We start from the raw sequence: 15,709 nt of genomic DNA, 5'->3' as shown, positions 1-15,709 counted from the left end.
CGGCTGGCGTCCAGGGGCTCTCTGAGCAGCTCGCCTGGGTTAGGACTTTGCTCCAACGATGTGTGCGTCTTTAGAGATTAAAAAAAAAAGGCACAGTGATGGCAGCCGTGTCATCCTGAGTGCAGGGGCCCTGGGGCCGGCTCTCTGCGCCACACCCAACTGAAAGCTGCTATTCCGTGTGTGTGACGTGTGACGACACTGCCCCTGCCTCTCGGCTGCCCGTGTGACACTCGGCAGGCTCAGGGGAGACCTGACACCCTGATTAAACATGTCACAGCATCACACAGGCTCCTAAGAAGGGAAAGCCTACCATTGGATGGGACCTCGAGGAACTCCTGACAAGCATCCCCAGGGTTTTAAAACCTCCCAGAAAAAGGGGCGCAGTCACTTCCCCCAGCGGCCGATTCTGATGTTCACCGTCCTGCTCCATCAGATGTGGAACCACCAGGCCTCTGCCCCTGACTTAGCAGCTGAGCTGGAGCAGCCGCTAGTGGTTTTGGGGTCTTAAACAGGGGTCCCCGAAGTGCAGCCCACACCATCCCCACTGGGGACACAGGACAGGCCGGCTCGGGCAGCAGGAGCATTACCTCTGTTGCTTCCTGGCCGGCTGCCGGGCCCCCAGGAGCCCCCTCGGTGCCGGGGGTGGCCTGCGCCCTCCGGCCCCTCCGCGCCCTCTCAACGGGCGCCCGGCGCTCAGGCTCGGGGCCGCTCCGCAGGGTGACGGCCCTCCGGGGGCGCGCGGAGGGCACCTCGGCCAAGGACGTGTCTGTCTGGTCGTCCCGGAGCTCGGAGCCGGTCTCCTCACTCCCGGTGTCATCGTCCACGGCGTCTGCGTCCTCCTCTTCACTCTCCTAGGAAGACGAGAGATGTGCTGAGGGGGGCGGGGGGCAGCGCCTTCGAGAACGCAGTCGGGGGCGCAGGGCTGGGCTCGCCCCCACGTCCTGTCCTGCCCAGGCGCCTGCGCAGGGCCTCTTGGTGAGATGTGTCCAAGGAGGCCTTGGAAGACGGACCCCACCATCCCGACCACGGTCCCAATCGCAGCCCCTTCCCAGCCAGAGATACTACAAGGTCAAACGTGTGGTCAGCTAAGGAGGGGGTCCTGGTAGCTCACGTGTCTAACCACCTGGCCTCAGGCTTCAGCCAGGGCCCTGCTTCCCAATCCAACGTCAGAAGCTGCTGAGCGGAACGCACCTCGCCGGAGCCCGCCGCGAAGTCCACAGCAGAGGACCTCCGTTTCTTCTGCACAAAAATGGATTTTCGCCGTTTCCTGCGTCTGGCTGGCTTTGGGTGCCCGCTCTCAACGCTGCTCTCCCCAATCGGGGGCTTAACAATCTTCTTCCTCTTGCCATAGTAATAAGCTACAGGGAGAGAGATGATGAGAGCCTTGTGAAGAGGCTACACGCAGGTACCCACGTGGATGGGGCAGTGAGATGCGGGGGGGGGGGGGAAGGAACGATGAAGGGGAGGGAGAGAGATCACTCTTCACTTGAGACAGTAGAAACCTGACATCTCATTTGTACCCCAGGGGACAATTCTGAGAAAACAGCTCCACAGAGAAGAAACATTTCTCCAATGCCCGTGTGTTTAGAAGGTGTTACGGACAGAACCCCTCCTCAATCCTAATTCAAGTGCGGAAGTCCTAACCCCGGGGTGACAGTGTTTGGAGGTGGGCCTTCAGGGAGGTGATGATGGTTAATGGTGTCATGAGGGTGAGGCCCTGCTCCGACAGGACTGAGATCCTGAGAAGATCAGGAAGAGAATGCGGGGGTGCAGAGGGAAGACCCTGTGGGGACTAGGAGAGAAGGTGGCCGACCACAAGCAGAGGAGAAAGACCTTGGGAGACACCAACCCTGCTGACACCTCGATTGGGGGCTTCCAACCTCCAGACTGTGAGAAACAAATGTCTGTGGATTAACTCCATCTGTGGTGCTTTGTTACGCGGCCAGAGCCGACCGAGACAGCGGGGAAGCCAAACGTGCCTACGGTTATCATAGGACTCCTCTCCGCCCCTGTTCCCTGTCCCCAGTCCTGCACCTGGCGGAGGCCACCCTGCCCACCAGAGGTGCTCAGACAACTGCTCCCAAGTCTGAGTCGTGAAGAGTCAACGAGCATAGTGACCAGCCACAGGAGGGTCCCTGTCACCAGGGAGTCCCCCATCCCTCCATATGACCAAGACCAGTGGCGACTGTGAGTGCAGGGGCCAAAATAAGGAGGCCTCTTTTTCAAACAGTGTTCCCCACCGACTACGCAGCTACACGCTTTACTCTTTCATCGTTCAGTGGAGACTTACGCTGCTTCTGAATTCAATAGCCGAGATGCACGCCTGTGTTAACACTTAACGCGCTAGTGAGAAAAATCACTTACCGACTTTCAGCATTGACTGACACCCTTTATAAACTGGATGTATGATCAACTAACTAAACCCTACTACGGACCCAGCTGTCAGTTATGAAGACGCGTCCTCTCGTCAGCCGGTCTCAGCTGTCCCACAGGCAATTCCCACTAGTCCACGGAAGCGCCCCAGAGGGACCTTCACCTACGGCTGGAGGGATCCAGAGGAGAACACCGCGTGAGGGGTGGCCGCCCCCACCCTGCAGTGAGGCGCGCTTTCCATGCGTCCCCCGCTGCTGTACGTTAGAGGTGAGTCATCCCCCAGCCCGCCTCTGGACCTCAGCTTCCTCTCATGCAAAATGCTCAGCTAGTGTAGGATTCCTTCAGAACTAAAATCCTCCATTTCCAGCACCTCCCCAAGGGTGGCACTTAGAACCATCGAGACGCCCCATGGGGCTCCTGGGTGGGGACCAACGCTCACCCATCAGTCCCCGAATACCTAGAGAGACCACGAAGCAGCTCAGCCAGAAGCGCGGTTCCGGCCCAACCGGAGACAGGACATGGCTTCAAGTCACAAAGTCACAAGTCACGAAGGCCACCCGCCCCTCCCAGGAGGGTGACGAGGACTCTTCCATAACAGACGTACACCTTTGTGAGCTATACGGCGGCCTGTTTTTAACCATGCTCCTCCCTTCCTTGGACTAAGAGAGCAACACACAGCATCTCCCAAGTGAATCTTAGAGAATCCTTCCACAGCAATGCCAATGAAAAGCTATTCAGAATGTTAAAAAAAGGGAAAAAAAAAGAAAAACACCCAGCTCCCCAACGACATCACCCTGCAGTCTAAGGGAAAGAAAAAAAAAAAAAAGAAAGAAAGAACCAGCCCACCGAGGACATCGCCCCACAGTGCAGGCCCACAGACCAGTGTTCCTTTCGTGATTCGCACTTACTGTATTTGGTTTTGGTGTGAATGGAACAGTTCTCCGGGCAGTTTTCAGAAACCAGCACAGGACTGAACAAGTTTGGGCAGCATTCGAGCTTGGCACAGACCCGGCGGCAGAAGTCGGCCACCTGGTCGGATGTCCGCACGATCTTGGCCACGGCCCTGTATGTTTTGCCTCTGTACCTAGAAATAAGAAAGGAGGGGAGACGTCAAGACCCCCAGCTTACTCAGACCTCTTCTGTCCAGCAGCCCCCAACGCCGCCCGTGGACAGTCTAACCACAAAGCAAGCTGTGTGAGGTTTCCACAGCACTGGGTTTGATCATGCCTCATGACCACACAAACATATTTTTAAGAAATGCCCGGTATTGTGGGCAGTATCTGTGAGGACACTACTGAATCAGAATCCTGAAATAAAGATTTCCACTCGGCGTGGTCTCACTGCAGTGTTTGTAATTTAACACCGACTCTCGAAAGCTTCTGGAACCTAGACGTTGTCACGTGCTGCTCATCACACATGGGGAACAATCCCTTCTCCCACCCAAGGGAACCCACATGCGGTCACATCACCAACATGAAACTAGAAACCAGATCTCCTGGAACGCAGGTGGGAGGGATTCTTGTTTTAAAAACAGGTACCGCAGGCCTCCTCCAAACACTCGCGGCGATCGTGACGTAAATCACGCAGCCGGAAAAGGTGAGCTCTTGGTAATGGGGTTGAGTCTCCTTTCAATACAGTTTTTAAAGCTACCATTGATGAAAAATAATTATATAATAATTATAATTATATTATATTTCTCAGCTGGCAACACATCGTAGGTCTTTATTTAGTTCACATCCCACAGAGGCCACCGGGATGAGAACACTTCAAAGCAGCTGGCCTCATTAAATGATGCCCTGGACATGCACCCTAATCTTCAAGTTAAAATCCTGAATGATAATTTATTTTGCAGAAAAACCGCACACAGTGGTGGCTCTGGCAAAGAACACTTGCGTTAGTTTTTGGGAACAAACTAAGCAAAATCAAGAGAAAGAACCGCCCCAGAAAGCTGGCCTCGTCAGTTCCCGCACCACCAGCGCCAGTCCGCCCGTTCACACACTCGTTTACAGACTTTTTTCGACTGATGATGGGGGTTACGCCCTAATAAACCCGTCTTAGGTTGAAATACTCTAAGCTGAAAACGCACGTTAACACACCTAACCTACCGAACGTCACAGCTTAGCCGAGCCTCCCCCAAACATGCTGGAGACGACCCCATTAGTCTACGGCTGGGCAGAATCACCCAACAGAGTCTGCTTTATAATAAAGTGCTCAACAGCTCAGCTAGTGTATGGAGTACCACACTGATTGTGAAACACAGAAAGGCGCTCCGGGTCCTGAATAGTGGTGAGTGTACTGGTTGTTCACCCTCGTGATTCTGTCGCTGGTGGGGAGCTGCAGCCACCGCCCAGCATCACAAGAGACAGTGGGGACCGCATGTCGGCCCAGGGAAAGCTCCAAATTCAAATTTCAAAGCACAGTTTCTACTGGATGCATGCTGCTTTCCTACCATCATAAAGTTGAAAAATCGTAAGTTGAATGACCATTAAGTCAGGTTCCATCTGGATTCAGGTGTCCAGCAGTCAACCACAAAACACAATGGGGACACCAGGCAGTTAACGCAGAGAGGAGTGTAGCAGCAGAGACCATCACTTCTGCAATTTGCAGATTAAATTTTACGTTCAGAACGTAGATCTGGTTCACTGAGAAGGATGAGGCGAGAGAAATAAATGTGATGGATAGCTCCTGAGTTTATCTCAACTTGTTTTTTGTCTGTCCTTCTGAAGACTAGGAAAATATTTTGCCCCTAATAAGTCATTTTTATAAAGTATCAATGGCAAAAAAAAGTCACTCTAACTTGAAAAAGGTGGACTTTGTGTTCACTCACTGTCTTTCACACTCCAGTGACCCCGTGTCCCTCACTCGTCATTTCTCTGAAGTGCAAAGCTCGACTCTGGACAGAAAGAATGAAAACACAATTCTTCGCAGATAAGCCCACAGCCTTGAACGACCGCTGACGTCCCCAGGACCTCTGAGGACCCCAGAGGTGGGCACACAGCCCTGCTCTGCCGTTCGCTCCGGGGTCATCTGACTGCCTCCGCTGCCGTGTAAGGAAAACAGCACAACTCTGAACATGGCCTCTCTCTGCTATTTTGGGAAATAAAAGATACAAATAGTCGAGTAGTGCGTTTTTCCCTGCAGTGTTTTCCTCTATGATCTTCATGGTCCTAGAACTCTCTCTTCTAAAGAGCACAATGTCAAGATTCTTAAAGTCCCGTGAAAAAATACGATGGAAGGTAAAAAATCAGAAATGTGAAAACCAGGTCAGAGTGTGGAAGCGGGGCCCCCAGGACAGAGTGCCGATCCCACACCTCCAAATTCCAAAGGGACCTCTTCCCGAAACACGTGAGAGGGATGTAAGGAAAAAGGAGCCAATGCTTGTGGAAAATGGGACAAGGATGGGCTGATTCAGTGGAAGCAAGTGTTTCAGCAAAACCTTCACTGTCACTCAGCCCCATCAGGAAAAGCCGATCTAAGTTTACGGAAGCAGAATTACAACTTGGTTTGAGAGTAACAGACTCCTCTCCTCCTCCCTCCCTACTTTCTCGCAGACTCCACACCAGGGGATCCTGATACGAGCCTCCTAGACAGAGTGGACAGGTGCCGGCAGCCCCACCCGACCGCCATCTGCTGTCACCCGCAGCAGGTGCACACAGCATCTGGGTGAGGCTGCAAAGTTACCAACCTGGGCACCTCGCTTCCCTTTACCATTAAGTGAAATGAAGAATCTGTTCTGGAGCTTTTCCTGCCGTAAAAGGCTTAAGACCATAAGCCAAAGACATACTTCCGTGGTCGGGATATGTGAGAACAGCTCGGAAGCGGGAGCTAGAGCCTCTCACTTCATCCTGCCCGCCTGAGTCCAGGGGGAAAAAGCACTTGGCCACATCGTCCATGTTCACAAAATGCCCGGCAAGGCTGTCGTCAACCCAAAGATACGGTTTCTAAGAGCACGTGTTACAAGTTCTGGGATGAAAAAGAGGAAACCGTTGAAGGAGACAGTCAAGCCAGATGCAGCCAAAACTCCTTGGCATCAGAAATCCTCCGAGAAGGAAGGAGGGAGGGAACAAGTGAAAGATCACTGGGTGGAACCGAGGAAGAGCAAAGGCAATGGAGCCGGCGCGGGAGGAGAGGGCTGGAGGAAGACAGTGGTGAGAACAGCTCCTCAGGGAAGAGCTCTGACCCCATTTTTTTTTTTTATGAGACCTCTTCCCCCTCCTCCCTTAGCTCGTTGCCTTGCTAGAAGGTTCCAGAGAAGTCTGGGAGTGAGGAGGTACTCTTGGAAGGTGATGCTAGGCTGACACGCACACTTTGAAAGAGGAAAAGGAGGCAGAGCCCAGCCGAGGGGCCCGGCGGGATCAGCGACCTGTGGTCCATGTGGGGATCCACTCCAAGCCCCCTGCCCAGAGTGCAGAGAAAGGTGTTTAAGATTCAGCAGATGCAGAAAGCAGCCTTCCTGGAGATTCCCTTATCTGACTAAAAGCAGAAACCTGTGGGAAATGAGGACCACCATACCTTCCCCCTTTGAGGCAGCTTCTAGTCCCAGGGGTAAACCTACCATAAACCCCCTTTGAGGAGTTTCATGGCCTTCAAGAAGATAGAAAGACCCCTGGCGCCTGCACAAACTATCACAGACCTTCTTATCTCCCAGTTTTTTTGCCTAAAAACCCATGTCTTTCCCAAAGAAACCTATTTATTCTTCCCCAAGGGGCTTTTTCCCCATACTCACTGCCCCCCACTAAGTTAGCTATAACTTAGAATAAGCTCCAAACCCTAACTGTCCCTTTGAGTTACTCATCATGCAATACGTGCATTGCACCAGTAAATACATGATCTTTTTTTTTTTTGTTAATCTGTCTTGTCAGTTTAATTTGCACGCTCCCAGGCAAGAACCTAAGAGGGTAGGAAAAATGTTCTTCCTCCCCGACATCAATAAGGAAATCTGAGTAGCCTGCCAGTAACTTCCTACCCACCAAAGCAGGGATTTATGTCCACACGGGAGCACGTGGCAGGGCAGAGAAAGTCAGGCGGAGACGGAGAAACAAGAATCCTGGGAAAATGGTCTCTTCGCTGTCAGTGGTTAAGAGTTGAGAAAAATCAAAATGGATCCTGAGTCAAAAAGAAATACAGAGTGAAAAAACAAACACTGGTGTCACAATCCACTCATAACAAAGCTTGGTCCAAGCAACATGACTCCAGTTGGGCCTGAGTTCATTCATCCCTCTTCAACATAACACTTTAGGATCTTAAAAAAAGTCTTGTGATGCAAGATTTACTTGTGATGGGGTTTGATGAGAGTGGAGAAGAAGTTCCAGTCTGTCAAGCTGAATTCACATTCTCAAATATTTAAGGAAGGGAGAATTCAAAGGGAAAAGAAAGATGGCAACTCTGATAACTCTGCAGAGATGGGGACACTTGGCACATTTTGAGAAAAATCACTCCTCTCATTAGCAATAGTAAGAGAAGGCTCCGATTTCCTTCAAAACAAAGCTTTTGCTTCATTGGTCACATCTCCTTAATCGAGAGCCAGGGTCACTGCATTACTGGTTTTCAGTCTTACGATTACTCAGCTCCTCAGAAATTTCTCTCTTCTTTCCAGATTCCTGTATTTCAAGTGACAGGAACTCGTGTGTTTATTTTCAAAAAGACAGCCTCTCATTCAGAGCCTCCTGAAGGGTCTGTGTGTGAACCAGAAACACCACGCCCCAAATCTGATGAATTTAAGTGCACACTGGTTCACCCGCTCTTTACAAACCCGCTTGCTCAACAGAGTTTTACAGCATACGTTTTCAGGGGAGCAAGTTTCACCGATCTGGGCAAAGTAAAAGTTAACAGATGAACAAACATCTTTTTCAGTGAAAAGCCTCTCAGTTTGGGAATCCTTTTTCACGCACACCTCCTTCTCGCTAAACATTACATCTTGCTGTTCATAAAATATGACCGTGAATAAGTGCCCCCAAAATGTGAAATAAAGAAAACACATAAAGAAATAGTCATTGCTTATGAAAAAGGGAACCAAAAACTCATTTCCACAGAGCTGAACATGGCTCACCCAAAAGTAAAGATGTGACTTCTCTCCTTGCTTCAGCCTAAGTGATAATGAAATCTGATTCACTCGAAATACATCTGGATATTTACTCTTTAAATATTCTGAATAACTGTAACAAAAGACTGGGAAAAACCTATTAAATCTCTTCCTGGCTTTTATAAAGATTGTCACAAAAGCCATTCAAAGAAGAGCCTCCGCCATCAGGAAGATTCTATACATGCTGGAAAACATATTTAAATGTCACTAGACGCATAGGATTTGATTTTTTTAAACCCCTCTAAGGTATAACTAGGTGTAGCCTAAATTCCTCCTCCCAAAATTCAAAATAATGTGGGTTAATTTAGTATGTACTTCAATCCATCGTAAAGAAACTACGTTCTGGTCTGGAACTGCTGAAATGAACGTTAGCACCCATTTCCCGCTCTGGCAGACAGACACTCCTGTTTTGCTTCTCAAGGGATGGTGAAGACTCAGTACAATGATATTCTTTATCCAGGGTTCAGATATTTCAATAATCTGTTCTAGTATAAAAGGTACGGTTGTTGGATAAGTAGGCAAAAATCACCGTGGGACAAGGTAGATGACAGTGTTTGCTTTTCTTCCATTTACAGGTCAAACCTTATCAATGTCACCTCCACCCTCTCAAGGAAATGGGTCTTTTCCGAAGAGGAAAATAAAAAGCCAGAAAGCTCAGATGCTCAGTGACAGTATTCACAGCGCCCTACGGAGGTGGAGTGCATGCCTTTTCTTCTTAGAAACACCCTCTGTACTATTATAACTCGAGGACCACAACCAAGACCAGCGAACGCCTTACACACAGGTCTCCTGCTCGCTAAGTCGGTGTATTCACGGCAGAAAACATTTCAGCCTTTTGGCAACATGGCAAGAAGTCCACTCTCTCTCCACCCATCTGCACCAAAGGAAAGAGCCAAGTGATCAAGACGAAGATGTGGTCATTTTACATCAGAAGGGAAGAGGTGACTCAACACGGAGGGTCGTAGCAGGGATGTTCCCGCTGACGGGGAACCTGCCATCAGCAGCGGCCGCCTTGAGATGCTGCAGTGAACTCGAAGCCCGGTTCGGACGCACGTGCCCTCGTGACAAGTCGCTGTGTTTTCGCGTTTTGCTGAGCAACGCGCGGTCGCGTTGGGCAGACCGGGCCGCACGCTGCCCTGCGGTCTAGCAGGGCCCGCTGTGACCCCCTCAGGCTGGTTTCATAAAAGCTCTGAGGGGCTTGGTAACGTGAATGTGAGTGCAAACAGGGCAAAATGAAGTCTCCCCGTCGCCTGCGCATCTGAAGCAAGTTCCTGGTTTCCTCAGGGAACGGGGGAGATTTTAAGGCAATTTAAGGTGGCTGTACCTCTACTCTCACCATATGCAAAGGGGGATCTGGGGTGCACTGAATTTTACAGAAAATTTTTAAACAAGAAACAAGAAGACATTCTCTGTATAAATACTTGCCCATTGTCTCCTGCCTGTCCATCCAATCTAAGTATGAACTGACCTTATAGGAAAGGATTTTACTTTCTTACAGTAGCCTGGTAACAATCTCCAGCTTCCATAAAGTAAAAAATACAGAATATTAGATTGGAAAATAACGTGTTTTATTTTTTTCAGGGCTCCAGACGAAGTTCCTTTAAATATTTCTTGGGAAAGAAAGGTAGGCTGAGATAGTGTCACCTTTCACCAGCGCGATGCTTTGAACCAACCAACACTCTCCTTATTAACACGTGTTCGCTTTAACTTTGGTGACTTGGTGGAGTATCATTTAGACCATAAATGACCTTCATCGAATCTCAGATTAGAGATGCTCAAAAGAGACGCAAGGAAAGGCTGAGTGGACAACTAACAATGAATGGTGAATGACTTAAGAATTTCCCAGCATCCCCACTAAGCCTCAGTGTCAGCTAATGACAGAGGGAAATTATTACGCAAATCACACAAATTGTCATATTCCTCGCTTCGCTAGGATGAGGACAGGCACTTCCTCTGAAGGGCGGGCTTCGATATGCTTGTGCCACTGAAAACCTGTTCACTCTTTAAAACAGCATCACTTTCTTTTCTTTTGTTTGTGTGGGGTTTTTTTTTGGTGGGGGAGGAGGATTAGGTTAATTTTATTTGTTCATTTATTTTAATGGAGGCTCTGGGGATTGAACCCAGGACCTCATGCATGCTAAGCACGTGCTCTACCACTGAGCTATCACCTTCCCCATAAAACAGCGTCATTTTCTAAATGTTACAGCTAAATGAAGGGTTAGGGCACCTTATACAGGAGGCTGACCAGTGGAGACCTATTCCATTCGAAAACAATGAGTGAATTAAAAGTCCTCTCAAACCGCCAAAGCAACGATGCAACAGGAAGTCATCTTGAGAAATGGGTCTTTCTCTGTCTGTCTCCTAAACAGCCGAGCTCTAGCCCGCCAGCCCGTGGGCATCCTCAATTTCAGAGATCAAGAAACATCAAGCAAAGCAAAGTATCACCTCTCCACTTAGCCTATTTCCAAATGAAATAAGGGACCAACTACATGCCCACCCACAGCTCACTGACCAAAACCAGAGGTTTTATTGGTTCTTCCTATTTTTTAAAACCGTCAACTCTCAAAGTAGCTAGCGTTTTTATCTGGCACAAACTCTACGGTATCAAATATTAAGATGAAAAATGTGTAGTGACCAAAAGGAAATCCTCATTTTATATACGTTTCCCTTTGGATCAAATCATCTACTGGCCCCAAAGCACAGTAGGTTTTTATTCTGAACGTTTAACACAATCAAGTATCAGGTAAGCAGCTCTTCTTCACTTCAAGGATCCTAAAGCTTAAGGCAACTCTGTACAGCAAATACGCCAATAAATCTGCACTCGGGACACAGAACAGCAGAAGGACAGGCCTCTGGTTCGTGTCCATTCCTCTGGACGAGGCCAAATAAGAGCAGTGACAAGTTTCAAAGCGGCAGGCGAGGACTGCTAAGGGCCCTGGTTCTCCAGAACTGAAAACACTTACTTCGCCTTCAGCGTCTCCTCCTGAAAATTCCAGTGTGGGTCCTCCACCAGCTGCAGCTCGCGCAGCACCCTCCCGGGCTTGTAGGCGGCGTTGATGATCATGCTGAGGACCTGTCGGGGAAAAGGGACCACTGTGAACTCCCTCCGCCTCCGTTTCTGCCCAAACGAGGCCGCTTTGCAAACCAGCCCGCTGACCCTTCAGGGCTTTGTGCTGTCGCCTCCATCAAGGGACAGGCTGGGATGACGTCGGAGGGAGGGTTGTGCAGGCTAGCACTGATGCGGCTCACCATCGACGGGACAGAAAGGGTGACAAAGGCCAACGCCTCTACCCAGGAGAGGGCAACCCTGGCGAGAGAAAGCAGCACGCTCCTGCTAACATTTCCGGATGCAGAAAAACAGAACCATCTTCTCCAGAGAGCCACCGACGACCCTTCAGTGGGATTCCTCTCTAATATGACTGACTGGTCACTAAGAATTCTGCTTTATTCTTACATATATATTTCAAAAGGGATCACTAAGACAGAGACAACTTCCAGGCAGGGTTCAGATATCTGTATGGGAGGTTCACAAATTATTTGAAACTCACCTGATACTGACCCAATTTATAGCTGTTTAATATTAGGACAATTTTCTCAGACATGTGAGTGTTTCAGAAGGAAGTCTGGCTGCTAACACCATCAGAGAGCTTCCTCACAACACCCCGTCTCTCCCAAGTCCCAAACGCAAGAAAGTAAGCACGTTGTTACAGCCACTGCGACACTCCCAGGAGGACCAGACATCTCCCTTATTCTTTTAATTCTTTGTTTCCTTTTAATATATATTTTCTTCTTTTTAAATTTGTTTTTTCATTTTTTGGGGGGAGTGTTAGGTTTATTCATTTTTTAACGGAGGTCCTGGGGACTGAACCCTGGACCTTGTGCACGTTAAGCAGGCGCTCTACCACTGGGCTGTCCCCTCCCCTGAGACATCTCCCTTCTAAAGCCTCGATGATATGCTCTGGGGCACTCGTTTTCCGTAAGACATCATCATGACCGCTGAACACGGATGACTCTGGCATGCTTGTGAGCTGCTGTCATCTGCACAGAGAGCTCAAAACATGTGACGGTGCCATGCAGCGCATGAAGGACCACTGGGACCGAAGGGGCTTTGGTCCATGAAATGCCCAGTTGCTGAGGACCTGCCATGTGCCAGGCCCAGGAGCACACAGTCAGGACACAGCGCCCGCTGTTCCTGAAGTCTCTCCCCGTCCAAGAGAGGAGCAAGCCAGGCCCTGAGGTCACGCGTCACGCTTCAGGGTGAAACACCTCTGAGACTGTGAGGAAGCTATGTCGCCGAGTTTGGGAGGACATGGACAGTATGGCTGAAGCACCTACTATTTTTTGGTGACCAGGCCAGTGTCAACGGGAAGGAGGAAGGTGAAAGCATGTGGCAGAAACTCTCAAGTTGCAGTTTTCATGTATCTGGTGTGGTTCAGGATGTAACCAGTGTGGTTTGTACCCTGATTTACTTCTGCAAAACAACAAAGCTTGCTCATGACAGAGGATTCAGTATTAAAGTATTCTCTACCCTGCAGTCAGCATGGAAACTGGTTTTTTTCTTGCCTGGGTAGCACCCTGCTATGTTCCAAGGGCCCCAAGACTCCCCATCCAGAGAACACGGCTCAGTCAGGGTGCTAAGAGGCCAGGACACGGCAGTACCTGCCATCCTGGTGTGTTTCTGTTTTCTGTATTAGAATCACCATCTGATTTTATTACTTACTGTCAGAACAATTTCCAGAAACCGAATTTAAAAATAAATCCAGTTGGAACTGGCTGAAATAATGCACAAAGTGTTTATCAACAGACAATCAAATTTCAACTGAGTCTTTTTCATTGTGTTTGGCCAAGAAAACCCCAGAGTTGCATCTTATTTGCTGCCTATCAAAATGCATTTTGTGACGGTGAAAAGAAAATGCCTTCCAGGGTTCAATTCCGCGTGGGGACAGGCAGCAATTAAATCGTAAAAAGCTCACGATATTGAATCATCTTCCTGGTGCCTTATCCTTCGTCTGTAAGTTCAGCAAGCTCTCTACAAAACCTTGGAACTGTGAGCTGAATACTTCTTGTGTACCTGACTTCTCAGTGTGTTACCTCCACGAAAATAACTGATTTGACAGCTGTTATGACCCAAGTTGGACTGAATTACTGTACCACGCAGAACAGCAGAATTCAAGTTATCATGCTTTTGATCCAAAAGGGTAGCGTGAACTCTGCCCCCAATTAACAAGCAGGATGTTAGCCGTGAAGCCAATGACCACCCTTCCCAGGAAACTGGCAGGAAGTTGGTTGGAGTAACTCAAAGGAGGAAATGAACACTAGAGCAACGACTCGGTGGATTTCTTAGGGTTCCTGAAATGTTTACTGGGAACCCACTTCCACACAGCAGTCCCCATCGTGTATTGTAACAGAAGAGCAATAGGCTTTGTAAAGTTGGACAGATCTTGGATCAAATCCCAGTTCCATCCCTTAGAAGCAAATCCAGCTTAGGGAGGCAAGATGCTTGACTGACTGCCCTCGTCTGTATAATGGGAACACTGTCACTTATCTGGTTCACAATGAAGGGGGCTGGAAGAGGCCACCTCAAAATAGGCCGCTTTGGTATAAGATTAATTTTGCCTTGAAACAACTGAGAAACAGTAGACACAGAAGGAATTCTCTGCCCTTCCCCTTTCTGCCTAGAAGCAGGGCATAAAATTCCCTTTGTGAAGCTGTCCCCCTCCTCTGTCCCATACCAGGAAGAGAGCAATCCTTGTCACTGGAGAAAGAAAGATGGCACTGAGATGACTCTGCACAAACAAATCTTGTTAAAATTACCCTTCTCTTCCATTAGGTTCCCCCATATATTTAACACGCCTAAGAGCCCAGACCTCCTGCCCTTTGTCTAATCACCTCTACACAATCTATTGCCTTTTATGAAAACGGTACGTAAAAATCTCAAGCCTACAGGCTTCTTTGGGTTTTCATTACTTTTCAGTTTCATTTGTTTTCTGTTTTCATGTTTTTCAAACCTTTTCTCCTATGAACTTGCTTTTTTGTTGGTTTAATTTACAGGCCCCAGTCGCTGAACCTAAGAGAGTAGAAGGAAAGAATTTCCTCCTTCATAAGGATGTTATGAGAAATAAAAGAGGTTAACTTCTTGGCATATAAGAAATGTTGAAAGGTAGCCTTCTTCTTGATATGAATGTGGTCCTCATCAACCCATAAAATAAACTCTCCCTGTGCCTTCAATCTCTCCAAACTCACTGGCCTGAATTTACATTTCAGTTTTACATCTTTGCAAAGTAACTCTCCTTAGAAGCTCCTGAAGTGGCTGGTACCCAGGAGCCACGGGATGAATGCTCGCCAACCCCCATTCCCAAGCACAGGGTCAGCACTCTAAAGGTTGTGCCAATGGATGGGGTTCTTTTCTGTTCATTTCATGAAATTACAGGACTCCATGATTTCCTTTCATATTCACGACCATGAAACCCTCTCCCAAAACACTGGAAGTAATTTAGATAATTTCCAGCCTCAACCATATCCTGCAATTAAAGTTATAACAACGTTGAAAGTGCAGGAAACTAAGAGGAAAATTAGTTCTCTGAGCGTCAACATTAGAAAACACTTCAGAATGCAAATACGGCTTCTGCAGCTTGGGCTGGGCTGATTTAACAGAAGGAAGACAGATTCTCTTTTGTGCTAAAAACAGAGGTTACACACCCCAAATGGTTTAAACCATGGGGGTGAGGGTATAGCTTAGTGGTAAAGTATGTACCTAGCATGCACGAGGTGCTGGGTTCAGCCCCCAGTACCTCCAGTAAAAAAACAATAATAATTAATAAACAAACCAACAAACAAATAAACCTAACTACCTCCTCACCCCCCCCAAAAAAAACCAAAAACAAAAACAAATGATTTAAACTAAACCACGTTCAAGAAGAACCACGGGCAAATGTGGGCAAAACCCCAAACCTCCGCGAGCCACCGTGGGATTTTATCCTGGTGGGCTGCCTCTAAATCCACGGCCTTGAGGGTCGCGGTGAAAACTGAGACTCTGCTTCTCCGCGAGGGCGGTGTTTTCAGTCATTTCTGCCGGCAGGACTCGGTGTTCTCCCATCTCATTATGCATCTGTTTCAGAAGCCGAACTTTTCATCCCAGGACACGTGGACGTGGGCAAATACATCCGATGCCCTTCTCCCCGACCTTCTCCTGGGTTCACTTGCTCCCTCTCTCACCCAGGGGCACGAGCACACACCTGCCCTCTGCCCTGGACA

The 15,709-nt window shown here is 48.6% G+C and overlaps 1 protein-coding gene across 4 annotated transcripts in view; it reads right to left on the bottom strand.

The window, feature by feature from the left end:
• Nucleotides 1–15,709, bottom strand: part of SFMBT2 (Scm like with four mbt domains 2) — a 149,971-nt gene that overhangs the window by 10,568 nt on the left and 123,694 nt on the right. For all 4 annotated transcript variants that reach the window (XM_072954947.1, XM_072954946.1, XM_031670859.2 and 1 more), the window contains 4 exons: nt 11,419–11,528; nt 3,282–3,457; nt 1,192–1,358; nt 588–851 (listed from right to left, as the gene is read on the bottom strand). In XM_072954947.1, the coding sequence (XP_072811048.1) occupies nt 588–851; nt 1,192–1,358; nt 3,282–3,457; nt 11,419–11,528 (717 nt within the window). The remainder of the gene's footprint in view (nt 1–587; nt 852–1,191; nt 1,359–3,281; nt 3,458–11,418; nt 11,529–15,709) is intronic.

The sequence above is a fragment of the Vicugna pacos genome, chromosome 35 (assembly GCF_048564905.1).
Source record: "Vicugna pacos chromosome 35, VicPac4, whole genome shotgun sequence".
In the NCBI taxonomy this organism is placed as follows: domain Eukaryota; kingdom Metazoa; phylum Chordata; class Mammalia; order Artiodactyla; family Camelidae; genus Vicugna; species Vicugna pacos.
Note: the sequence above shows the minus strand (reverse complement) of the source record. Positions and strands in the feature narration are given on the sequence as shown.